General features: G+C 43.3%; 1 protein-coding gene across 1 annotated transcript in view; it reads left to right on the forward strand.

The window, feature by feature from the left end:
• Nucleotides 1-15,055, forward strand: part of dlgap3 (discs, large (Drosophila) homolog-associated protein 3) — a 65,525-nt gene extending 50,470 nt beyond the window's left edge. The window contains exons 3-12 of the mRNA XM_078268216.1: nucleotides 111-1,315; nucleotides 6,306-6,520; nucleotides 8,976-9,078; nucleotides 9,205-9,421; nucleotides 10,739-11,277; nucleotides 11,725-11,819; nucleotides 12,755-12,974; nucleotides 13,774-14,068; nucleotides 14,162-14,253; nucleotides 14,487-15,055. Of these exons, the coding sequence (XP_078124342.1) occupies nucleotides 212-1,315; nucleotides 6,306-6,520; nucleotides 8,976-9,078; nucleotides 9,205-9,421; nucleotides 10,739-11,277; nucleotides 11,725-11,819; nucleotides 12,755-12,974; nucleotides 13,774-14,068; nucleotides 14,162-14,253; nucleotides 14,487-14,780 (3,174 nt within the window). The 5' untranslated portion in view covers nucleotides 111-211 and the 3' untranslated portion in view covers nucleotides 14,781-15,055. The remainder of the gene's footprint in view (nucleotides 1-110; nucleotides 1,316-6,305; nucleotides 6,521-8,975; nucleotides 9,079-9,204; nucleotides 9,422-10,738; nucleotides 11,278-11,724; nucleotides 11,820-12,754; nucleotides 12,975-13,773; nucleotides 14,069-14,161; nucleotides 14,254-14,486) is intronic.
• Nucleotides 15,056-25,654: the final 10,599 nt, after the last annotated feature.

Below are 25,654 nucleotides of genomic sequence, written 5' to 3' on the forward strand. Positions count from 1 at the left end.
ATATTACTGATTGCAAGACTGAACCCTTGATTCAATTATTTGATAATGTGTTCACCCGTTTCCCCGGATACAATTTTGTTATACGATTGTTACTCTTTCTGTGCCTCCAGGTGAGACCGGTGCAGCCCTGTCACGCCCACAGCGCCCCCTTTCGGCCCGGACGGCCCACCACGCCCCGGCGCCTGTGAAAGGGTACCATGTCAGCCGTAGTATGTCCCAGCATTCCTCCGGTGGTGGCGGAGGAGGCCCCTGCCACTGCACGCCTGAGGCCTGTGACGGCCCAGCCAGAGAATACTACCAAGGTCACAGCGATGGCCACTATTACCCTCCAGGAGGTCCGGCTGAGGCCCTGGCGCTGGAGAGGCACCATTCCCACTCCCACTCCCATAGCCACTCTGGAGGGGGAACCTTCCCCCGCTCCCACCCCAACCAGCACCCACCTCTCCAGTCGTTTGACTCTTGCGAAGAGTGCCTGTCCTCAGGCCACGGTGGGAAGATGCACCGCATTCCCCCGAACCTGATAGACCAGTTTGAGAAGCAGGTGCCCTTTCATCCTGATGGCTTCCACACACTGCAGTACCAGCGCACCACTAGTGGGGGTGCTGAGCCACGCAGCGAGAGCCCCTCGCGTATCCGCCACCTGGTCAACTCTGTGCAGCGCCTCTTTGCCAAGTCCCATTCCCTGGAGGCACCGACCAAACGGGAGTACAATGGCACGAGAGGAGGCGGGGACTACCGTGGCGAGAGAGGAGGAGGCCACAGGAGTGGAGGGGAGGACGGCGGAGGCCACTATTCAGGTCACCAGCCTCGCTCTACCAGGAGGAGCAAGTCTCGAGAGCGAAGCAAGAGCGGAGACTCGCGGCACGAGTCGGGCAGACGCCACCGCAGCAGGACGGCAGGCTGGTGGAGCTCTGACGACAACCTGGACAGCGACAGCAGCTTCCTGGTCAGTGGGGGCAGACGGGGGTATCCCAGCGGACACGAGAGCCTGGATGCAGCCATCCAGGAGCTCACCATGAAGAGGCCCAAGGAGCGTAGTGGTGGAGGGGGTGCGGGTGGGGGTGGGGGTGCGGGTGGTGGTGTTGGTGGGCCAGGACCAGGGGAGTGCATGGCCTGCACCACAATGGCTCTGGCCGGGAGTGAGGGAGGGGGACACCACGGGCACCACGGCCACTCCCTGAAGAGGAGCACCTGGTCAGCCATGACAGTGAGTCAGGCCAGAGAGGTGTACCCTTCCGCCAGGGGAGGAGGCTACGAGAAAGCCCTTGTGCCCCTGGAGAGTAAGCTGAAGGAAAGGACCTTCCACTACCTGCAGGTGTGTGTACGCTTGCACGTCAACCAATTATTATTTGTGTGTTGTACATTGGGAATATAATATATGGGTGACTTTGTTTGCTGCTCAATGCTGACCTGTCTTATGTCCCATGCAGGTGAACCCTTAGCTCCAGCTCCATTTTTCATGAAACATTTCACACCTCCTTCTCTGCGTCATAACTTAAATCAAACTTGGGAGTGTGTGCTACTCTTTCCAGAGATGTCCGTTAAGGATTAACATTCATAACTCATGTTAAAACGCTCGATGGTGTTTTTTGCCGCCAACGGCGCCTTCCAGGCAGCTAACCCTAACCTTAACCCTAAACATAACCATTGCCGCGCTGCCTGGGAGGAGACGTTGGGGGCAAAAAACACCAAAGACCTGTTAAAACAGTGCTCTCATAACTTTAGATCACCCATGTTAATCGTCAAATTTTGACTATTTCTTCAGTTTCAAAATGAATACATTTGATAGTTTGTCTAGGGGTCTAGACTTCATGGTGCAGATTTGCCTAAATGTAAAGAAATCTAGGCTAGAAATGGGGCTCATTTGTAGCCAACAGCTGACTGACAACCTAACACTTCCTGTTTGCATTACTCAAAGCATGGTGGGAACCGTAGTGCCAAAAACTTGAAAATGTTTTAATCCCAAATTGAAAGAAGAAAGTGAGAAAATGCATGAAAATAAATGTACATTCTAAATACATTTTAAGAGATATAAGTTATATGTTCCTGGGACACTGACACTCTTGTCTATCTGTTCATTTTGTCACACACAGGCTAAAAACAAACATTTTAAAGTGCATAAAACTTTCTTAGTGTAAAAAAATATGATGTGAAACGAGAAAACTGAGCAAAAATATCCTAGGATTTAAAGGGTTAAATGTCCACTTAAGAGACCCCATGAACTGTGATTTAGTTCCAGTTGCCACGATTGATCTCTGAATCCAACACATGCAATTTTCCCTTTGCCCTTTTTCTCATTTTGTATGAATAGATTCCGTGAAATGAAAAGCTAATGTCTGTTACAGCGTACCTACAAAGTCAGCTGAAAGAGCACACTCAAACACAAACACACACACACACACACACACACACACACACACCTCCAGCTGTGCTGAGGTAGATGTGCCACAGTGTTTCTACGGAAACAGCAGGTAGCCACAGGAGTCCCTGGTGTTTTTCCAACTCTTATCCTTTAGACACAGCTGAGGTCTGCTGACAGGAGAGACAGAGAGAGCAGGCTTGTTAGTGTTAGTGTTTTCAAAGGACAAACACCACACAATTTGCCTCTGTGCCTTAGGCTACCATCACATTCACACCTCAGGACACGAAATGAACCTCACAGCAGCTTTTCTCATATCTCTAGGCGTCACTTGCAGGGGTGGAGACAGTGTGTGGAGTGAATCCTGTGCTGCGCTTAGTCAGCGAGATTGATCCAGGGCTTGAGAGCAGACAGCTGGAGCTGAAGATATAGAGCTGCTCAGGTCTACTCCACCGGTACCAGACCTCAGGACAAACAGCAGCACGGCACATGTGCCTTATTGAAGCAACAGCTCCTTGTTCTCTGAAAGCAAAATTGAAAACTGCAGATGTAAAGTAGACATCATGCATTCAACAACTGGCTTTAAAGCGGCTGTAAATATTTCTACACTAACAATGGATCACATGTCTACTTGTAAGCGGTCAATCGTGGTGATGAAACCACGGAGATTATCACGCAAATCTGCAGTTGCTCTCATCTCTACAGAGCTGTATAGCATATTTCATGTTTTGGTTTTATAGCCCACAACTTCACTGTTCCAAAAAAAACAAAAAAAAACATTCTAAAAACCAACTGTATGCTACCTGCCCTCCACAGTTAGTGGCTAGCTGATGAACATAGTGGAGAATTTAGCAGCTAAAGAGCCAGATGTTGCTACAACACCTGAGGGACAACACACAGGTATTGCTGTGGTGCAACAAAGAACAGAGTGAATATTGGACTTACATTCATCAGGTGGCCAGAAACACGACTCCAAATTAATTCCAGTGTTGCTCCTTATCTACTATTTTTTCCACCATATCAACATATACCAATGATATGTCATTGCTAAGTTAAAATTATCCAACCCCAACTGGATAAGAAACTGGATAAGGGCATAAGAGATTGAAGTAAAATATTATCACCAGGTTTCTTAGTCTCACAACCCAAAATTAGTACCAACTTGTTTCCATCGCAAACATGAGTCATCACAAAGTGATGGATATAATAGTCTCTAGCAAAATCTCAGAAGTAGAGAACAGTGATTCTTCTGAACAGAAACATAACGAATGCAGTGCAAATACAGTACATTTTAAATCAGTTTCAATATCCCACGACTGCTCCTTTAAGTCAGAGGGAGACAAAGTAGTCACACTGCCAAGCTACCAACTGGCATTTTGTAACGTGAACATACATGTCCATACTGGGTCATCGCTCAAATTTGTCGCACAAAAGCAAAAACAAAGTGAAGCAGCTCGAAGTGGGGAAAAAAAAAAATGAGTGAATCTTCACAAGTCTGAATTACTGTGGTCAGAGTCAAAAGGGACATGTGCAAGGTTTTCTCCCATGGTGTCATCGCCAATCACAAGGTGCGGCATCAGAACCCGGCGTTCTCCATTCCCTAAGCCTCTCCCTTCCCCTCGGCCTGTGTCTGATAGATAAGGAATGATAAAAAGCAGAATATGGAGCGGGAGTGAAATGAAGACAGAAACAGCGAGGGAGAGAGAGACAAAGATAGACGGGGGGGGGAGCAAGGTAGAGGGATGCAGAGATAGCAAAGCAAGCTCAGGGTTAGAGAAGAGATAAAGGAGGTGATGGTAGCCAACGGGCAAAGCGAGAGGAGGAGAGAAAGAGCAGGATGAGAAAATGAGAGAGATAGTAGAAGGCCAGGGGGATCGGGAGATTAGGCTGAATCATCTTTTAAGTGATGACCTTAAAAACACACACTCAGCTAGATGCCAAACCCTGGGGCCTTGACTGTGTGTGTGTGTGTGTGTGTGTGTGTGTGTGTGTGTGTGTGTGTGTGTTTTTATTTGGTCACATCATGCTTGTGTGAGACTGCATACCTCACAGCATTTGCAAAAACTGAAAGATTGAGGGGTCTTTCTGCACAAGCAGCTACTGTTACAGTACCTCCTGTTAGATGGTGTACAGCTTTCATCATACTGGGAAAAAAAGTGGGATCAAATGGTACACACACACTTACATATCACACTGAGTGGTCCTCCACAATAATAGAATTATCTGCACAAGGTTGATCGGTATTCACATCTGCTGGGATGCCAATTAAAGCTGCTCTGTCAGTATTTTGTTTTATATTCACAATGGATCAAATGAATGTGTGTAATGTGAAAGGCATAACTCATCAAGTGGTGATTTTAGACCCTTTTTAGTGAGGCTCAAGCACCCCTAAATTTCATCTCAGCCCCCCTAAACATTATAATAATAATAAAAAAAAATAAAATAAAATCAATTTTAGTACTTCAAGTTTGAGTTTACGAACCTGTCTGTATTCGTGTCACATTCTCATTAGGGGCTTAGCCCCCCTAAAGGTCTGATTTTGTAACTCATAGCAAGAAAACAGCCTTCTAGGGTGCTTTCACATCTGAGATATTTGGTCCATTTTAACCAAACCTTTGTGGAATAGTCCGGTTCGTTTGGGGATGATGTGAAAGCTCATTCGAACATTCAAACTTTTGTGCGGACCAAACAAACAAAACTCTGGTCCACTAGAAAACAGGGGTCTCAGTTCGCTTCCGAGTGCAATAGAGTCTGAGTCATATTAGGTAAGAACGCGATCCGATCCAAATATATCGAATAAACAGTGAATGAGCTAGCCTGCGATTTAAATTAAACATTGCACACAATTTACAGACTTAAAAAATGATTTAAATGATAAAAAAAAGCCATATTTTTTGACCACACGTTGCTCGTTGTCTGTGTGACAACACATCATAATCTCTTTCTCATCAGGGCCCACCCTCTACTTCATACGCTGTCTTGTCAGCTGTTCATACTGTTTGCCTTCTTCTAAAATATTAGAAACGCCAAAGCAAAACCAGAAAACCCAAGACCACATCAATTTGGTGTTGCTTCATTATTTCTGATACCAGTTAATACCAGACTCTCATTCATCTGCCTTCATCCGTCTTCCCGCTCTCTTTCTGCCAAAGTCTGTCATTTAGCTTCTCTGGTTCTTGTTTTGCCACCCTGTACATCTGTCTGTCTTTCTCTCTCTGCCACATTTCCTGTCTGTCTGCCTACATTTTGTCTGTCTGTCCACTCTGGCTTGTCTACTCGCCTTTTTGTGCATTGGTTTCTTTGGTCTGTCGGCTTACGCTGTTTCTGCTTCTCTGTGTCAGTGTTTCTCCAGCTGTCAGAGTTTCTCTCTTTCTGTAAGTCCCTTGTCTCTTCCTCACTTTCTCAAACATCATTTCCTGTGTACGTGTGTGTGTGTGTGTGTGTGTGTGTGTGTGTGTGTGTTTATCGTATGCATGAGCATGCTTAAGCTATTATGTGTGGATGTGTTGACTGGGTGCACGTGTGCCATGACTGTTTGTCTGATTAATCACTCTCCTTCTGTCTAAAGTGTGAAATATTTTTCACTGATGAAATGTATTTCCGCTTTGAAAAGTCTTTTGACTTTTATTAACAGATATTGGGAAGTCACTGCCAAGTGCGGTGACATCTTCAATATCTCAAAACTAAATGTATTCACACTGTGATCAATTGCTTTTCCCTTAACAGTTGGTGTAGAAGAAGAATGCCTACTTACTTGTAATCCATTTTAACAGTGTTTAATCCATTTACAGAAAATCTTATTCAAACCGTTTGACCACGTATATACTCTACATGGTTGTACACTTACATACTCACTGTATGTTGCAGTTGCAGAATAATCCTCCTGTCTTTTTTTATTCTAATCTATGACTATGCAAATGGTCGTGTGAATGTGATTGTGCCTCAGGTCCCTTCAGAAGACTGGGGAGGTGGATATGGCGGTGGGGGTGCAACAGACATCGGAGGGGAGATTCCATGCCGTCGTATGCGGAGCGGCAGCTACATCAAGGCCATGGGTGATGATGACAGTGCTGACTCCGACACCAGCCCAAAAGCCTCGCCTAAGTCCGCCCTGATCGCCCAGAGGGAGGCCTTTAGACGATCCATCAGCATGGATCAAAGGTCAAATGTCACAAATGGGGTGTTTATATAAATGGTGAAAGGCCCTCCAGCTACTCATGCTGCTCTCTGCAAAATATTGTTAATACCCACTCCAGATTGCCACTTTCTGGCCTTTATCATGTTCAGGTAGCTGTAGTTAGATTACTAACTGTTTGCTCCATTCGAAAGCTGACATTTTATCATGGAAGGACATTCTATGTCTTTAATATCCTTTCATTTATGGTGTAAAGGCCCATGGGTTCAAACAAGGGTAGACTGTATGGACAAAAAAGTGTAACAGTACATTACAAAACAAATCAAATACATACCATTTGCCACTTTAATTAAAATCTTTACATTGGGTTTTATTAGAGAAGAAAACCTGAATTTTAACACAAAAACCCAGGAATATACATTTTTAGGTTCTTAAAAAGGTGACACTCCAGTGATTTAGTATTGCACTTCTATAAAGTTCAGGGACTTTAAAAGCACTGGATCCTATGTATCCCATAAAGCAACTCAACAGCATTTTTTATTCAATCCTCCCTGCTTTGTAAATCTGTCTTGAAAACACATTGAGTGTGTAATGCAAACCACACGTCTGGCCCTGACAACCCACACGGGTGTTTTGAGTTTATCTGGCTGATTAGCTCTCTTTCCAGGACTGTGTGGGTGTGTATAGACTGATTAACAGCTTACTGAGCCTCTTTTTTTAGCTCTGTTGCACCTGATAGGGCAGGACAAACGAAAGATTTATCATTCTTATTGAAAGAAAAGAGATAGATAGATAGATAGATACACATACATACATACATACACAGAAAGTTTGTGTCTTTTTATTTTTCTTAGGATGGTGTCACTTCTTTTCTGTTTTGTTTTTGTAATTTGTCTCAACCCTCCCTGCTTTGTAAATGTGTCTTGCAAACTGTACACATTCAGTGTGTAATGCAAACCACACATCTGTAGTCTTTAAGATGAGATAACCCTGATGACATCATCAGGGTTATTATCTCAGACTTTAGGAAGCTCCCCCCACAGTCAGAGGATATTATATAACTGCTTTCACAGGCTGAGTTACATTGTGCAACGTTAGCGGAGTGCCTCTTTAAGATATTCCTGATCGTCCGGAACTGCAGTATTTTAGGATGAGGATTTGATCACAATATGATATGTAGAAACAATAAGTGATAATATTGAATTGTGGCGGTACGGATTCCAGTGGATTGGGAAGAAGCCTGAGAACCAGTTCCCAACCGCAGGATACAAAAAATATTTACTTGGAGAAATACATCTCACAAGTGCCTTCCCAATGAAAAAAATGACTCTTCAATAATTGACAAATGTCTCTTTGATAATAAGGAAAGGTGTATAAAAGGGGTTTCAATGAAAATAAACCAATCAACAACAAAAAGCCTGCTGCAGGCTTTCGGTTATTGTTAGGCAACCAAAAACTCTTGCACGAATGCTCAAGCTAGGTTTCAGAATGCTCAAAACCACCCACTATCAGAAAAGCAAAGAAGTCTCAAAAATACCTAAAGACCAGAGTTTCTGGCTGACATATCTGCTAAAATAAGGTCTGCATTAAGTCAAGGAGCCCCAGGTGTGCAATTTCCCCCCCTTTCTCAAGCCCTATAGAAAGGCATTGTCACACCCTGATTGGCCAAGAGGGGAAATGCACAAAGCTGCTCTCAATTCTTATTTAGGAGCCAGTCCCCACTCCCTACACCCTGCACCCTGCACCCGGTGGTCTGAATAAGCCTCTAATCAACTCAAGGACATTCAGCTAAAATATTGAGAAAATATAAACTATATAAAAAGGGAAATGACAGCACGTACCAAAGAATGAGAGACTGCTACAGAATTATTGCCCAACACTAGTACAAACAATAACAAATCCAACCTTTTATCACATCAGCACAGTTCATTTAGCTGTATTAAAAAAGAAATAGGAAAGTAGCATTCATGTCCTCATCGTGTATACAGTAGTGGATAACTTCATATAGGCTCCTCGACAACTTGGGCTTTGTCATTTGACAGAATTATCTGCACTTCTGAATAACCAACATGAAAACGAAAAAGAATTATTTCAAATAACATGAACAAATAGTAGTACTAATTTGATGCACTGGAGTTTTCCCCAATTCAGAAACAAGCGTCTTTCTAATTTTCTCATGGTGTAGCTTCTTTTCTGTGTCTTGTTTTGTTTTCGTCTTTGTAATTTGTCTCAATGTCATTGTAATTCAGGGCCCCTTAATGATTTCTCGAGTATAAATAAAGGTTGAATGAATGAATGAATGACTCAGTGAAATTTTCTTCGATATTCGTGGTTACCTGAATGTGTGTTGCTGCAGTGAGTTTTGGGCTAAAATATCACAGCTGAAGATTTTACAGCCCGATTATATTAATCTGTCGTTATACACTGTGGTTGTTACAGTCATCATTAATGCTGATTATGTGTATTATTTGTTTAATTTAGGTACTCGTGTAAGCAGTGTACAGACTCCTACCCCAACAGCCGAACTACACCCAAAACCCAAACTCGCTCTCGTAGTTACACCCGCTCTCTGACCAGCTCACAGGTAACGCACAATGTGGTTTATTTGTGTGAAAATATGTATTTGTGAAGGGTTTTTTTTGGGGGGGGGGATTTAAGTTGAAGTTGACTATAGCAATATGTCTCTCTCATGTTCCCTCTCGTCCTTCAGCTGGGAGATACCTTAAACCGTCAGTTCGAGGCGGTGTGTGAGACCATGTTCGGCGAAGTGGAGTCTCAAGCCGTTGAGGCCTTGGACCTTCCAGGTGTTTTCCGCACTCGCAGCCACAGCTACGTCCGCGCCATCCAGGCCGGCTGTTCCCAGGACGACGACTGCCTCTCTGTCTTCTCCATGTCGGGCCCCCAGGGAAGCATCAAGGCTGGGGCCGGTGAGTGTGTGCATGTGTGTGGTGTGGCGTACCAATAAATACAAGTCTGTGGTGTGTGTTAGAAGAATGTGTGGTTGTTTTTTGATGTGGTGGCAACCTGGTGGGGGACACAGTAGGACAGCCAGTGTAAGAAGGAATTGGAATTTTATGACAGCTTGTGTCTGCTTCCCTCTATAAAAAAAATAAAAATAAAAAAATAAAATAAAAAGAGCAAGTTTATGCACTCACACGCAAACACTCACACATTGCACAGCTGCGTGCAATATGTGAATCCATTTTTAATGTTTAACCATTTTTCTTCTCCATTCCTTCAATCTCTGTGATCTCACGTTTTCACCTAATCATTCTGCAGCACTTTCCTTGTGTCTGTGTATATGCGTGCATGCTATATGCATAGACTTGTGTGTATGTTATTGTGCATGCTCTTTGTTCTGTCATTTCTGTATCTCATCTATCCCATCACCCTCCCCAGTGTGATCGCAGGTTTCTCGGGCTCATTATGATGATAGCTCAGCGTCTCCAGCTGCTGCTTTCTCTCTGTCTATCTGTCTTTAGTATGTCTCTTCCTGGTGTCGTCTCACTCTTTTGCCTTCCCACTCTGTATCATCAAATACATCAACTACCAAACACACATGTGCAGTACACAGACACATACACCCACATACATGCATGCTCCCATATTGGAGCTTAGAGCTTCGTGCTCAGGATCTTTGTAAACTGTGACAAGCTGGTTGGTGTCGAAGATGCTTAGAAAGAAATGCATTAAAGTGTGATCCTTTATTCACTGAAAATAAAAGGTGCGCATGCGTGCATATACGTACGTTTGTACGAAGCTGTGAGGGAGGAGGAAGAGACAGAATCTGCTCTTCTCATTTTAATACCTCTCTCAGGAAATTGCTTTACCTTCCTAAGAAGCAGAGTTAGCAAGTTGGCTCAAGCGAAGAGGTTTTCTTTTGTCACATCTGTCATGTCTGTCTTTCTCCACCACATCGCTCCATACCTGTCACTAAAAATTAATAATAGCTGATTTTTGGGTGAAAAGTAATAGAGATTTTGAGTTGCGTTTATGACTCTCTCTGTCACATCTTGCATTGGCATTATTATTTAATGATTTTTGTTGTTTTCTCTCTTTCTCTCTTTATTGGTTTACCCCCTTTTATGTCAACAAATCTCCCTCTTTTCATTTTTTGACATTCCTTTCACCTTCTCCTTTCAGTCTGTCCCTTTTGTAAGTATCCCCCCTGTTGATATAGTACCCATTTTCTAACAGCCCACTATGCCTCTGTCTTCCTTTCTCCCGCTCTTCTGATACTTCAGTCTTTCCTTATCGTAAAGGTGCTCCTCCCCCACTTCCACCTCGCATGTCCAAGTCTTCACTCTCGGTGCGAGCCCAGAGCAGCACCGAGTCCACCCAGGATGCCTACTTCCAGAGCAGCGGACAGTTGGCCTCAAGCGCAGGTCCCGGGCGCCCCAAGCAGCACAGCAACTCCGTGGACCTTGGCAGCTCTGACGGCCCCTCGGGTCGCTCCTCCAGAGGAGGCTACTACACCGCCACAGGCCCTGGACGTTTCCAGCAGCACAGTAACTCGGCAGAGAGCCTTGATGGGGTCAGGGGCTCGCGGGAGCTGGTGCCCTACGGAGTGGGTCCGGGATTTGGAGTGAGGGCCAAACACAGCAGCTCGGCTGACAGTCTGCTGGAAGGGCCACCAAGGCCGGCCAGGGAGAGGGACGGCAGGGTCGGGGGCAGCCTGGGGAAATCAGTCTCTCTGCCTCAGAACAGCATAGTGCTGTGTAAAGCTGGGGGGCAGGACGAAGGGCGTGGTGGGAGAAAGTGGAGGCCATCCATAGCTGTACAGGTGAGAAAGGACAAAATTGGGCTGCAACTAACCAGTATAGTCATGTAATCTTTTTAGTCTACAAATGTCAGAAAACAGATACAAATGAGTCTTCAAACTGCTTGATTTGTGATACCAAAGTACTAAATTTGATCAATTCACTCACTAATCATTTCAGCACTAATCAAAGTACAATCCCAATTACACAAGGTACACGTTGAAGAAACAGTTTGACATTTGGGGAATCCAGTTATTTACTTTCTTGCCAAGAGTTAGATGAGAAGATTGATACCACTCTCCATGATGAGTGGTGTCGATCTTCTCATCTAAGCCCCAATAACGAATGATGAAGAATAAGGAATCCAAATGTCTAACTATTCTTTCAATTCCAGTTGTGTACCGTGTCTTTAGGGTCAGCAAAAACCTCTGTGCTCTGACTGTGGTGCTCTGTGGCTTCTTCTGTTCCAGGTGGACAGCTCAGAGACTCTGTCAGATTCGGACGCAGAGGGCAAAGCTCTTACAGAGGTCCACTCTATAGGAGTCCAAGTGGAAGATGACAAAAGGTAATGGAAACACAACTAGAAATCAAAGCAGGGAACAAGTATTTATCTTTGAAACCTCTTACCAACTTGAAGTGTGTTTATTTTGCCTGACATTTAACTTGCCCTAATTATAGACACAATCTCGCAAACTTTCCTTTGCCACAAAATATGTGGCTTCATCAAGAGCTTTCCATCTTTGCACAGTAATTTATGTGAATAATTGTAATATTTAATTTGCCTTCCATCTCCTGGGCGTCCAACAGTGCAGCCACCTATGGTTGATTTCTAGGCTAGATCCTATTATTTCATTTAACATTTCATCAGACATCACAGCTTGAACTTAGTAACACTTTGTTCCAAGAATGTCTTGTTTTTTCGACTGTAACCATGACTACTGGAAATCATACACTCGACATGACTTTCACACACAATGCAGCCCTTCTCCTAATTATATCCAGCATCGCTTACGGGTCAGATTCACACGCGTGCATGCAAGAACTCGCAACATCGCATACTCCCGAGCCCCCAAGCAGTGTGTGATCATGCACCTGTTAACAATGTCCCCCACCTCCTGCAACCATAGAGGAGGACAGGGTGACGTCGGGGGGGGAAACAGAAGTGCGAGAACGGAAAATCTGAGTCACACCTCACACCTCATGAGACAGCAAAGAAGGATGAGGGGAGGTGGGGTCTAAACTTGTAATAGTGTAAACAGTCATCGCTGAGTCCACTGATATGACATTTGCACACACGGGTGCGTCATATGTCAGAGGATTTAGCAGGGCTTATCAAAACCCGAGTGAGTAGTAGCGACTGCAGTGACCGCATGGATATCATGCTCCAATAGGAATGTGCAATCATTAGAAGGAAAAAACTGACTTGAGTAATGCTTTTGCGTGCGATACTGTGTGTGTGACTGGATGGCCCTGGGCCTGCTGTGACTCCCTGTGTTGCAGGCGGGCTCGTTTCAAGCGCTCCAACAGCGTGACCGCAAGCGTGCAGGCCGACCTGGACCCCGAGGGCTTCCCCGGGCTCAGCATCGCCGTGCCAACGCAGGACAAGAGTCTCCAGTTCGGCTGTTCCTTCCAAAGGCACTCGTCAGAGCCGGAGTCAGCTAGCCAGTTCGCAGATTGCCACCGCACCGTCCACACACAGGGACAATGGGCCTACAGAGAGGTAAGTCTGCTGTGATACGCTGGGCAAATACTGTTGTACTGTATCTTATTATTCCTTAGTAATTCCGTCAGTGGTTCCTTGTTGATGTGGATGTAGGTATTAGAAGAAGATCAGCAGATACCTTATGGTGAGATGAATTGCCACTAGACATAGACATGAGGATGAGTTGTGCCAATTCAGGCTGTTCTCATGAACCATTCATACGTATAGTTATGAAAAATAATGCACTGGAATTAGTATGTATTCCACATATGTATTACTGTATGCAGCACAATGACTGCTGATGTATAAGAGCCCGAAGGATGGGTGGGTCATAAAACCCTGAAGAAGTTAAGGGGAAAACACAAGATTTTCACCCATGAAACACGTGTTTGTGTCCCAGGGACTACTTCTAGGGGCGGTGTTTTAACCCAAACCACAATCTTTTTTCTAATCTGAACTCACTTTGGTACTCAAACTTAACTGTCGTCATCACATGACAGTCACCTTTTGTCAGCTAAACGTAACTGCAACGGCCGTTAAAACGACCAGGACCTCCCGGTGCACTCTACCCGGCTCACAGTAACCTTCTGTCAGCTAAATTCCACTGTAAAGACCGCTAAACTTAACTGTAGTGTGACCAGTCGTCACGTGACTGGCCGGCACTCACTGTAATTTCGTAAGATATCATACCAATTGTTGTTGTTGTTGTTGTACGTTTTCGTACGATATCATACGAACCCGTTCATGACGATGCATTGATCAATTAATAATGGTCCAAATACCATGTGTCCAACAGTTGTTTCCTCTGTTAACCCAGGATTTTCTCCAGAGTGGCTATACCACTGAGGCCTGCCCAGCGGACCCACGGCCCCACCAGCACCCACACCTGCCTCCACGTTCCCACTCCCCTCTGCCCATCACATCTGAGAGAGCATGGGCGGGGACGCCGTCCCTGGAGGGCCCCCGGAGCCTGCCCGACTCGGGCCGAGCCTCGCCCTGCATGAGAGACGGAGAGTTCTTCTTACGCCTCCTGCAGACAGAGGTGGAGAGGATGGAGGGCTGGTGCCAGAACATGGAGAGAGAGGCAGAGGAGAATGAACTGCCAGAGGAGAGTGAGTTTGGGAGGAGAATCGAAAGGGAGAAAAGGATAAACAATGAATGACTCTTGCATTTCTAAAACTACTTGTGTGCTCTTTCCTCTCTAGTTCTCGAGCTGATACGAAACGCAGTTGGCAGTGCCCAGATGCTCATGTCTCAGAAAGTCCAGCAGTTCTTCCGCCTCTGTCAACAAAGTGTGGTGAGTGTGTGTGATGGCATGCAAAAAGCATGACAACACACATTACATAGGGTGCATGGTTTTGCTGAGATTCACTGTCGCTAAAGGCTAAATTTGCCTGACCGCAAAAACACTGTTGCAAAAACGAAAAAAGGTCCCGTGTAAGTTTGTTGTCAGTCTCTCTTTCACAAATCCTTGTACTGTATATCGCTTTGTCACCCATCATATGTTATGTCCTGTCTCCCCCCCCCCAGGACCCATCAGCATACCCGCAGCCCACCTCTCAGGACCTGGCAGGCTTCTGGGACCTGCTCCAGCTCAACATAGAGGATGTCAGGGTGAAGTTTCAGGACCTCCAGAGGCTCAAGGACTCTGGTTGGAGGCTCCCACCTGAAAAGAAGGTGAGAGGCCCAGGGGTCCAAACAGCCATGCTTTCCCTACAGCACTCCCCCAGAGCTAAGATGGCAATGTGCAGAAGAGTAGCGCAGATGGCCGTGCCCGCCACGACTTTGCACGCTGTGAAAATACAAAACAGCAAGAGGAACTGAGCTGAGCTGAGCTGCTCACCACATGGTGGAGTCTTAAAAATGCATATCAGTTTTTTTGCATTTATTGCAGCTGGTCAGACAGAAGAAAGTACTTGTCTTATACCTTATGGTCTATAAAGGTTAGGCTACTCACTGATCAACTACATTATTCTTGATAACAACTAACAATTGTTTCTCTTTTCTTCTTTTTCTTTATACATTACCTTTGTTTACCTTTTTTCTTCTTCTTTCTCCCATTTCATTTCCTTTAATTCACCTGATGCATGCTGGTGATTCTTTTTTTTGTCAATTATGGTTATTTGTCATTTCATGTCTCGGTCCGTGATTGTTCCGTACTTGAATTTTACCCTTTTGTTGGTGATTTTGCTCTTTGGTTTGTCATTCTGTTTGCTCCTTCCAATATCTCCATCTTTTTTTGCATGGGATCCCTTTTGTACAACCATACAAAACCATTTTTTTCACCATCCGACACGATAAATCCACTGTCCGTTTTCATCTTATATGTATGAAAATGGATCACCATTGCCGGGCTAGGAGGATAAGAAGCTTCCTCCTCCCTTACCAAAGAAGCCAGCAGGAGGGGTGAGTGGCAGCCTCAGGGCCGATAGTGTCGGGGATGGGGGCGCCGGAGGTGGGTCGGGGGGCCTGGTGGTGCCTCGCATTGGTGGACATACCCTACCCATCAGGGAGAAGTCCCTGGACCTCGGGGACCGTCAGAGGACAGAAACGAGGAGGAGGCTGCTGCAGACCAAGCGTACTACCTCCTTCAGGCAGAACTCAGCGACAGAGAGCGCAGACAGCATCGAGATCTACATCCCAGAAGCCCAGACTCGACTCTGAACACAAGACTGAGGTGTGTCCCACCCACCTCCTCACTCAACCCCAGCCCTGCCAAGCTCACCTGCACACCAATCTCAGTCTTTCTCTGAGCCCAGTTTTGGATCTACTGTAGGTCATCGCTGTTTCACCGCCACCCTCCCTTCAGCATCTCCATCACTTCACTTATTGCAAATTCACTTTTTCTTGACAGCAATGACAGCCATTTTAGTGTCTTGAAACTATGGACATTTTACTGACACAGAGGCCTAGATCTGAAATGGTAGCTAGCAGATATGAGTTTTAGACTTTTTTTTTAAAAAAAATACTCAATTTCTTTTTGGCTGACAAACAAGAAAACAGTCCACTTTTATAACAGTAGTCAGCGGAGGTTCACGCAGTAGTAGCATGCCTGTGCGTGTTTACCCAGCACTTCTTCATCACTGAAAATAAAGGGCTTAACGGGCATAAAACATCTGTGGAGACGAGGAGATGACAGAATATCACTATGGTTCCCCTGTTGCCATCTCCTGAATGCCATTTGCAACATAATCAACTACGATATAGCCGCACTCTTCACTGATGCTACCAGTACGGATGAATAAACATTGATTCATTTCTCACCATCAGTTTAAATGCCCTTAAAGTCAGATGGTTGGCAATCCCCAAAGAACATTCTCCAAGCATAGTCAGTCAACTAAAAGCTGGCACTTTTCACCCAGGTGCCATCTGTCCACCCAGGCACCCAGTCAAAGAACTATTTTCTGTCTCTTTCCCTTATTCCTCACGTCCCGAGTATCCATCGACTACCCTCAGCATTTAGCAGTGGGGCTGTTTGTTTGGGGCAAGTGCTATTTGTACATAGTGTGCACACTCATGTTTGCCAAATGGAGCTCTTTCTGTGTAGCATCACAGCCTTGACAGCTCGAGAGCATCTCAAACAAAAAACAGAGCCGTTTGCTTTTTATGTAGTCTCTCTGAAGTTTCAAGTGTTAAGGGTTGGAGTTGCTGGGAATTTTTAGGGGAATATATTTTGGTGGCATTTTCAGGACTTTACTGAAAAGGCCCCCATTTCACTGTGAGACTATACCACCACCAAGTGGTCAAATGAGGACCCAAACCACCAACAGTGGTCTGTAGAGAGTTCTTTCCACCTCAGTCAGGAATTAACAGACACCCTGATGAAACAGCCACGAAAGAAGATCAGTTTCTTTATTCCAGTTCTTTCCCTTCTCTTCTCTAGAAATATTTAGAGTGGACTTTCCCAATGATATGTTTGCATAAGTGCAAAGAAGTAAAAAGGGGGGAGAACTGCCAAAGTCTTCAGCCGAATCCACTCGCCTAACTTGAAGTACAATCCTCTCAGTTTCACACACCGCTGATGAAAGAAGGAAATGATTTCTCTGAATCGTAAGGAAACAGAAGGTTAACGTAGCTCACTCAACAGCCCATCCAAAGAGTAATCGAAGAGAGAAAGCCATCCGTTATGAAATGATAGAAAAGAAGCAACATGATAGTGTTTGGTAATTACGCTGAGATTAAGCAACACTACTTATGAATGGAATTATGCTGTAGGTTTGTTGCACTGTGTTCTGTTCCCTTCCTCTTTATTTATTTCTTGAAATCATACTATCTGGTGTTTCCACGGAACAAAGTAGCATGATTTTCAAAAGCTTTGAAGGGGTGTTGCTTATTTATTTATTTATGTCCGAACAGATATTTCTAATTCAAGTAGTTTGTATGGATGGTGCCCATAGGCTTGTATGCGTGTGTGTAGTGTGAATATGAAGGGCTGTGTGTGATGAAGCCCAATGAAAAGTCCAAATCAGCAATTGTAAAGACAAAAAACACAACATACAAGAATCTCTAAGCATGACCTGTTTTTGTTTTTCTTTTCTAAACTTTGGATGGAATGTGTTGGCAAAAAGCGATATTTTAATGGGAGATGTATATTTTATAATATAATCTACATTTCTAGATTAGTAGAGACTATTGAGTACAGTATATGTACAAAAACAGCATATATCAAATGTGAACTACTACAGTATTATGATAGATTATAATAGCATTGTGTGAAACTACAGCTGTGTGGCATATCCAGACTCAGTACATGTGAAAAAGAATTTCAAATGATTATAATCTTCAGTTCTTTGTGAGTGCTGGGTCAGGTTCACAGGGTATAACTGGCAAGGGTGTTAATTGCCAAGTAAGATCCTCCTTAGGCCTACTGTTTATCTGTCTGTGGTTCTAACAACATATACTGCTGTACCCCCTCCCTGTATTCCCCTTTTAGAACCAACTACATGTGCCTAACCAGCTATATGTGGAGGTTTCCTTCTAACACAGTTTACAGTATATATATGTGTGTGTATATATATATATGTGTGTATATATATATATGTGTATATATATATATATATATATATATATATAGAAAGATATGTAAATAGAAAAGTATAAAAATCGGCAGAGAATATTGTTAAAGCAAATGTTTTTATTGTACTGACACGCCACCCTTTGTCTCCCTCACTTTCACTTGCAATATACACATAAGACTGGCAGATTTTGTTGATGTTAATACTGCATGTTTTATGTCAACCTAAAAATTACCAGAATCTCATTTTTGACCGATAAAAGTGAAGCAAATTTTGTAGCTTATAAACCTTTTTTGTGATTGAAAACAAATGACAGGCTTTTACAATGCCGCTATGTCAACGAGTCATGCCTTTGTACAAAGATGATATCCTTGGAGGACAATGATACTGGCAACCTTGAAACGGCAATCAATGGTTTGATTTGAATCTCAACAGATCAATTTAACAACCTCCATGTAAAACGAGCTGCTGGCTGAGAATCAGAATTGATGTTTAATTCATTTGCAGCAGCGTGGGTTGCAGAGAAGCCTTTTTATCCCCTCATCCTTCTCCTCTGTTACCCTCAGACTCGACAACATCTCAGTTTGACACAGCCCTCATCAAACAAAGCACAAATACCTGCTTTTATACTGTTACTCCACTGTGAAGGCCTCTTGACTCCACCCTCACAATCCTCAAACCTACACGCAGAGGGATGGCAAGGCCTTGAAGGACACCAGAAATCCAAGAGGCTTTGTTGGATATTTATCCACCGTAGCAACTACTACTACTTTTTCTTCAATTATTGCTGACTTTCTCTATTTGATCAAACGTTGAGATGTTAGCCAGCCACCTTGCCTTGAAACAGGTCCATTGCATACACATTTTCGCTGGTTTGATTACCATACTTTTTGTTCAGTATTTCATCCATCCGTCCTATATATCTTTCCAGTATAAATACAGGAGCCTCAGCTAGAAATAGCGCCTGGGTGTATACTTGTGCAAACATGATCTGAGCACTCACCAACACACCAGACAGACTACTATACAAACCCTTTTCACCTCTTTCTAGAAGTGCAAAAACCCCACGCTGACAGCCAGACGGACAAGTCAACTCCGAGTACCTCAGTTTCTAACAGCGGTGTCTCCAACCCCGACCCAGGCCTCTTGTCCTCAGGAGATTCTCTAACACCACATAACCGACGGACCCTGATAATACAGGACCAGATCAGTCCCGCAGGAATATTGTCCATATTCTCTGAATGAGAGGGAAATCATTTTAGCTCTCTCTTGTAGCCATTTTCTGAGACTGGAGAGCAGCAGAATCACAGGCAGTGAAAGCGGTGGTGTTTGAGGCGAGAGCTAAATTGTAGCCAATGTGTGTGGGCTGTATACTGTGCATCTGCAACAACGTGGAGCAGGAGGGATGCTGTTGCAGCAGATTTGAGTTTTAGTTATGCAGGCATTTCTGACAGGCAGAGCTGCTCTGGAGGAAAAAGCTAAGTCACTGGTTGAGTTCAACTTTAGTGGGAGAAGCCAAGGACCTATTTTTTTGTCTGGCTAAGTAACCAGAGCTATTAGCTGTGACTTCTTGTTCCATTACTTACTTATTAAAACTGACCCGCTCTCAAAAAATGGCAAAAATGACCATGTCTTGTTCTGTTGACACATTTTTCCGACGAGCAGCCACGATTCCTGTGTTTCAGCAATTGGAAATAGCATTTGCTTTGCCAGACCATCCACACGCTACGGAGCCGAGGAGGGTCTGGCTAGTCCACACAGCATTCCGCGATGGGACAAAAACGTGCTCCAGTTAGGTTTAAACCAATCGCAATCGTCATGGGCAGCGCCAAACTCCGCACGCCGCACGGAGCCTCTGTAAAATAGTCATGGGAGGGATTGGACAGATAGTCTAGCTAGCTGTCTCAATTTACCCTGCAGAGATCTGAGGAGCAGTCAACAATAGTCCCCATAAATCCACCAGAGTTTAGAATTCCAACACAAAGAAAGCGGAAGGAAACGGACATACATGCATCCGGCGGAATTTCCTGCGGCACCGGAGCAATCCCGGAAGTGGAACGTTAATGGTATAGCCTAGGTTAGCATTAGCAGCAACTAAATATACCTCTGATACAGCGTGAGGATACAGTAAATACTGTACATGTGTCTTTAGCTGTGAATCTCTTGTGCATAGGTAGGCAATTTCAATCCACTGCGGGAATGACGGACTCCACCACTAACACTTAAAACTACTACATAGAAAACGTATTACACAATGTAAATACATTCTATAGCCGTTGCTGAACAAAAGCTAGCCACAATCAGTATCAAAGACGGGATCTGGTTTCATAAAAATCTTAAGAAATATATCTTTAATACTTATACTGCGACCAAACTTCCTTAAAGCTCTGTTGTGTAATTTATTTAGTTGATTCTTAGCAACAACAAAAAAAAAACATTTGTGAAAAAACTGTTCTTTCACAAATATGTACTCATTCATGTGTAATTACTTCCACCAACTAATCAAAGTATTTTCGTAAGCGTAGAATCTGCCATTCAGAATCATTCAGAATACATGACGAGCGAGTCGCTCGAATGACGGCAGCCATGTTGCGCCTGGACATGTAACAGAGTCGCCAAGGAAGTTAAAAAGAGAATTAAAACGACAAAGCAACAAGACCAAAGTTAATAATGGAGTGGCTTTTCCAAGATGGAAAGAGCTCATAAGGAGCAAGGATTTTAAAATGCACGCCGAAGTTGCCTGCTTTCTTCTCAAAAGGTAATTCTGCCTATTTGTGTAAATTCAAAGTTTTATAGCTGCTTGGCTAACTATAGCATGGTTGTGCATAACGCTAGAACGGCGTCCAGGATAGTTTTCCTCGCGTCAATGATGAAAAAGGATTGTCTACCTTGTAACATAAACGTAATCATGTGTCGTGATTTCCCTGGCAGACAACTCACGTCATGTGCAGTTGTAACACTGACTAGCTACGGCTAGAACAGCTGCGTGTAAACGATGGAGATACTAAGAGCTAATTTCGGTTCATTGACATGATTGTTCATACTGCTCAGAGAAATATATAACACAAACCTCCGTTGCTTCTGTCCTACGCTGTAAACATTGCCTTACACTATTAATATCGTACAATATACAGAATAACGATAGCACTGATACTTTACTAACATTAGCTTGCATATGTTTGGGAACCTGATAGCTGATGTTAGCAATGAAATGGTACCAAAATAACGTAAAACTATTATTACACTGGAAGGAACACTCACGGGCGAAGTCGTACTTTTGGAATAATACGGCCACCGTAGAAGTTAAAACACGCTCGGAATGGGAGGGGCTACAATTTCACCGCTAGATGGGAGAAATTCTTACACAATGTAGCTTTAAAAACATATTTTTTGGCTCTCCTCTCATAGGCTTTACTTCCCTCTGCCTCCAGAGCAGCTCGAACCCCTGTAGATACTTAACTGAAACTCCAATGTGCCTTTAGCACTGAGGTGTAATTGTGTTTATATGAATGTGTGTGTGTGTGTGTGTGTGTGTGTGTGTGTGTGTGTGTGTGTGTGTGTGTATTTACACTGTAATGTTGCTTTACAGTATACACACAGGTAACCATGTGGGTCGGAGACAAGTGAGCAATTACTGTGTAATTAACAAAAAAAATAATACCCTGCCACTCTCACGTTTACAAAAATGTAAATACCTGTTGCCAATGGACATTGCTATTCTCAATATTACATATATTGTTATTACAATATTATTAGTAGTATGATTATTGTCATTAAAAGGATTAATTATTGCCATCACTCATTATTATAAATGGTGTTGTCGATTTTAGCTATGGGTAGGCATTGTTCTGTATTCAAGGGCGGGTCGTGTGTACAATAACAAAAATAAAAAAAGAGTGAAATCTACAATGATAAGTCTTAAATTGCTGCTACTAAGGAGATGGAGTAGAAGTAAAACAAACGGACTATTTCTCTGGGAAGACATTTTTCTCTGGGATCAATGATGGCCACTCTAATGAGGAGTGAGAGATCACCACAAGAGGAAGTCGTGAACAGATGGACTGAATGGAAGATTCAAAGATCGGACCTTATTTCTCCATATTCCACTGTAAACTATACGTTCTGCCAGAGGAAAACAACATGGACATTAAACTGATACAGTCTCTCCGCTCTCTGTATTCTACTCTATAATGTAGCAAAAACTAAATAGCCCCTCTGTGTCTACTCTCTCCTCCTCTTTCATGTATTTCTCACTGAACACTATGAGTTTTAATCAAACGGGTTTGATACAGCAAGCTTTTCTGTCTTTAAGCTCAGCTTTATCTTGAGTTCTCTTGTTTTATACACGTTTGATTCAGTGCCAAGACAGCATATTGTACATACAAACATTAAATGCTTTTGTTTTTGTTTTCTCCAATAAAAACAACTGACGGGAGAATATAGCAATAGCGATGCCATAAGGCATTAACTTTATTTCATTATGCCACCAGTGGATACACAAGATGCATGAGAACAGCACAGTGACGGGGAGATGCGGTCCCAATATGTGCTGGACGGCAGTGAAGGGTGATGCACAGTGAAGCGTAAATCATGATTCTATTTGTTGTGTTGTTCTCATTTTGTACATACACATTTATTTATTGATCTTGTATGTTTTATGGATCTACATGTGTCAAAGGAGCACGTCTGATAGCGCTGCAGTCCAGAGAGAAGGCACACTGTGACGTGGTTTACCCCAACACAGAATGTAACACTGTCAACGTTGTCAAAACATTTTCTAATAGCTAATATTATTACTATTAATATGATTATTATAAAGCTATTTTAGCGAGTTAATTGAGGGGTGCTGTGTCTCCTTTGTCGTTTTTTTGTGTTGATTTCTGACTCTATACTGAATGTTTTAAGCGCTGAATTCTTAAGTCAGTCAAATATGTCTTAAACTCCCTAAAAACTTGGTGTCAAATATCAAGTATTTCTCTGTTATATGGAATATCCATGACTAAATAAGCAACAATCCATGTTGCTGTTACTTCATAATTATTTATGAAGAGTTTAACTATCAAAAACAGTTGACAGTGGCCTGGTAATATAAACAAACAAGCCCACAACTGTCATCAGGTTTTGATTCAAATGTTGCTAAACTCTGATTGGTCCCCGTAGTATATGTGACATCACTTTTTTCTGACCGAGCCACATCCATTTCAAACCAGTGAGTAAAGGAAGGGCTTTAAAGGTGCACTGAGTTCCTGCATGGTTTCAGGGCGAGTTCATTTTTGTCTCAAAACGTAGGCATCTCTCCTTGATCCGCTAGCTGCCTGCCCCCTGAACACACTGTGAAAAAGCCCGGTCTCGGGAGACAACACAGGGGTCGTAAACGTCAAACAAACACTAGAGGCACAAGATAGGCACCAAAATACAACAAACCACTCCAGCCAATCACCGACAAGATGGCTGGAGGAGGGGGCGAGGGCACGGGAAGGGGGGTGCTGAGGGTGCTGCAGCACCTCCCGTTGGCATGGAGCTGGATTTTATATTTTTTATTTTTTAAATAATTACTAATTCGCTGTCTGACATTATTTATATTTTTGTATATCAAATAATGAGGCAAATAGCAAAAGAGGGTTATGCATAGGTTTGAATATAGCCTACTAAAAATTAACTGTTATAGCTGCTATAGAGGTCAAAGTGAAAGTGAGTCAAGTGACGTGACTCGCTGAGAAGCGAGCAGGCTGAGGCCAGTTGACTGGAACGTTAGTTGTAGAGAAGAATATGTCGCGGAAAAGGATACAAGATTTTTTTCTTCCGGAATAGTAATGCGGCTAAAATTAGGCAATGCCTGTAAGTACAATTGTTTTCATTGCATATGTTTTGTGTAACAGAAACCGCTGTGACGTGGTTAGGACACATTTGCTTTGGAGAAGGCACAAGTTAGGAAATTGTTGGCGAGGTCATTGCAGCCTGATTATTAGCATATATTTTCAAGCCAAACATCTCTGGTGTGGTTTTGACGATCACAAAAGTAATTTACCTTAGCTATAGTCGGAGTGGCGAGTGCTGTCGCATAATTGCGGAACAGTGGAATTTGTGGCTGCCCAGGACTTTTCTAAAACTTCTCACTCTCACCCATACACTGTGCTAAAATGAAGTATGAAGTATAATAATGAAGTATTTAGCTGTCAAAATCCGAAACATTTCCTGGGGAGAGAAATCGTCAGACATCCATTATTTTGTTATTCAGCACCCCTGGTAAAAAATAGGTTCCCGTGCGCCTGGGAGGGGGTGGGAGTTAGTGACAGTTAGTCATGACAGTTATTGGGGGGGGGGGGGGCAAGCTTGTTTTGTTTGGAATTTACTTGGAACGACAACAGAAGTGACGTCATGCAGGAACTCATAGTGTACCTTTAAAGCAAAAGTTTAACATCTTGGGAAATAATGTTATATGCCAAACTATTTCCTGGTTCTAAGCAGTTGCCAGGCAACCAGTGGAGACTCCAGGGAGATACTGTGCCTGTCCTAGACAGCACATAACCCCCATACAAATCAAAAGGGTCTTTTTACACTTCAGGTTTTGTACAGATTAAACATAACGTGTGAAAATGTCAGCTGTATAGAGCCAGGCTAGCCGTGTCTTTATGCTAAGCATCTAGCTTTATATTTAATGAGACATGAGAGCCGTATCAATCTTCTCATCCAACTCTTAAAATGTTGATGAATGGCTGAATGAATTTTTACTTTAATAGAAAAGTGTGTTTATGCAAGATCCTATTGCTAATAGTAACAAGCTAATTGAAAAAATACATTAGGGCCTTTACAACTGTGCTTTAACATTAAGTCTTTCCTACGCTAGTTGCATTAACTCAGCCTATTGATACTAAAAATAATTTGATACTGAACGCAAGACTAAATGACTAGTAGATGGACATTTTTCGCAGTGCAGACCCACATGGGCAGCATCCATCTAAAATGCAAAGTAGAGGTCAAAGAGAAGTATTTTCCAAATAGAAGTTCCATTTTCTTTTCTTATCGTCCCTCTCTCCCTCTATGCCTGTTGGAATTTGCAATGCAAATGTAGCAGAGCACATACACCTATTAAGGTAAGTTAAAAAGAGAGGACAGAGAACAATTAGCACTGGCATTCTGAGTCAAATGCACAGTCCCTGTGGGTATACTCTGGCCTACACTCCGACTGACACATTGAGGGGATATTTTTGTCCATTCACATGATAGTTGTTTTAAAGAACAGATATAGCTTGCTGCTACTGAATATAAAGTGTCCCGCTGAGATTTAAGAACATGCAGCATTAGCCTCAGGGTAAAAGAAGCAGGTTACAACCAAAGGTCAGGAGATAGTCAGATATAAAAGTGTGAGAGGTGAATGACTGATGCAATCCTGAGGCACTTACGGGAGTTGCTGAAAATGAAAGTGCTGCAAAGAACATCCAAACAGTCATGCAGAAGTACCCATGTCATCTTGTTCCCAATCGTGACCGTACTACATGTGAAAACGCGGGTACAAAAAGCACTCAAGGTTTAAATATCTTATCCGAGAGACTACAGAAACTCAGCTTTTAAAAAGGAGGTAATTGTGTCGGAGCACAACGCGGAGGCAAGGAACAAGTTCCTGAAGTGATGAGACCTAAAGGATGCTTAAAGGTGCTCTAAGCGATGTTGGGTGACGGCACT

The sequence above is a fragment of the Sander vitreus genome, chromosome 14 (assembly GCF_031162955.1).
Source record: "Sander vitreus isolate 19-12246 chromosome 14, sanVit1, whole genome shotgun sequence".
In the NCBI taxonomy this organism is placed as follows: Eukaryota; Metazoa; Chordata; class Actinopteri; order Perciformes; family Percidae; genus Sander; species Sander vitreus.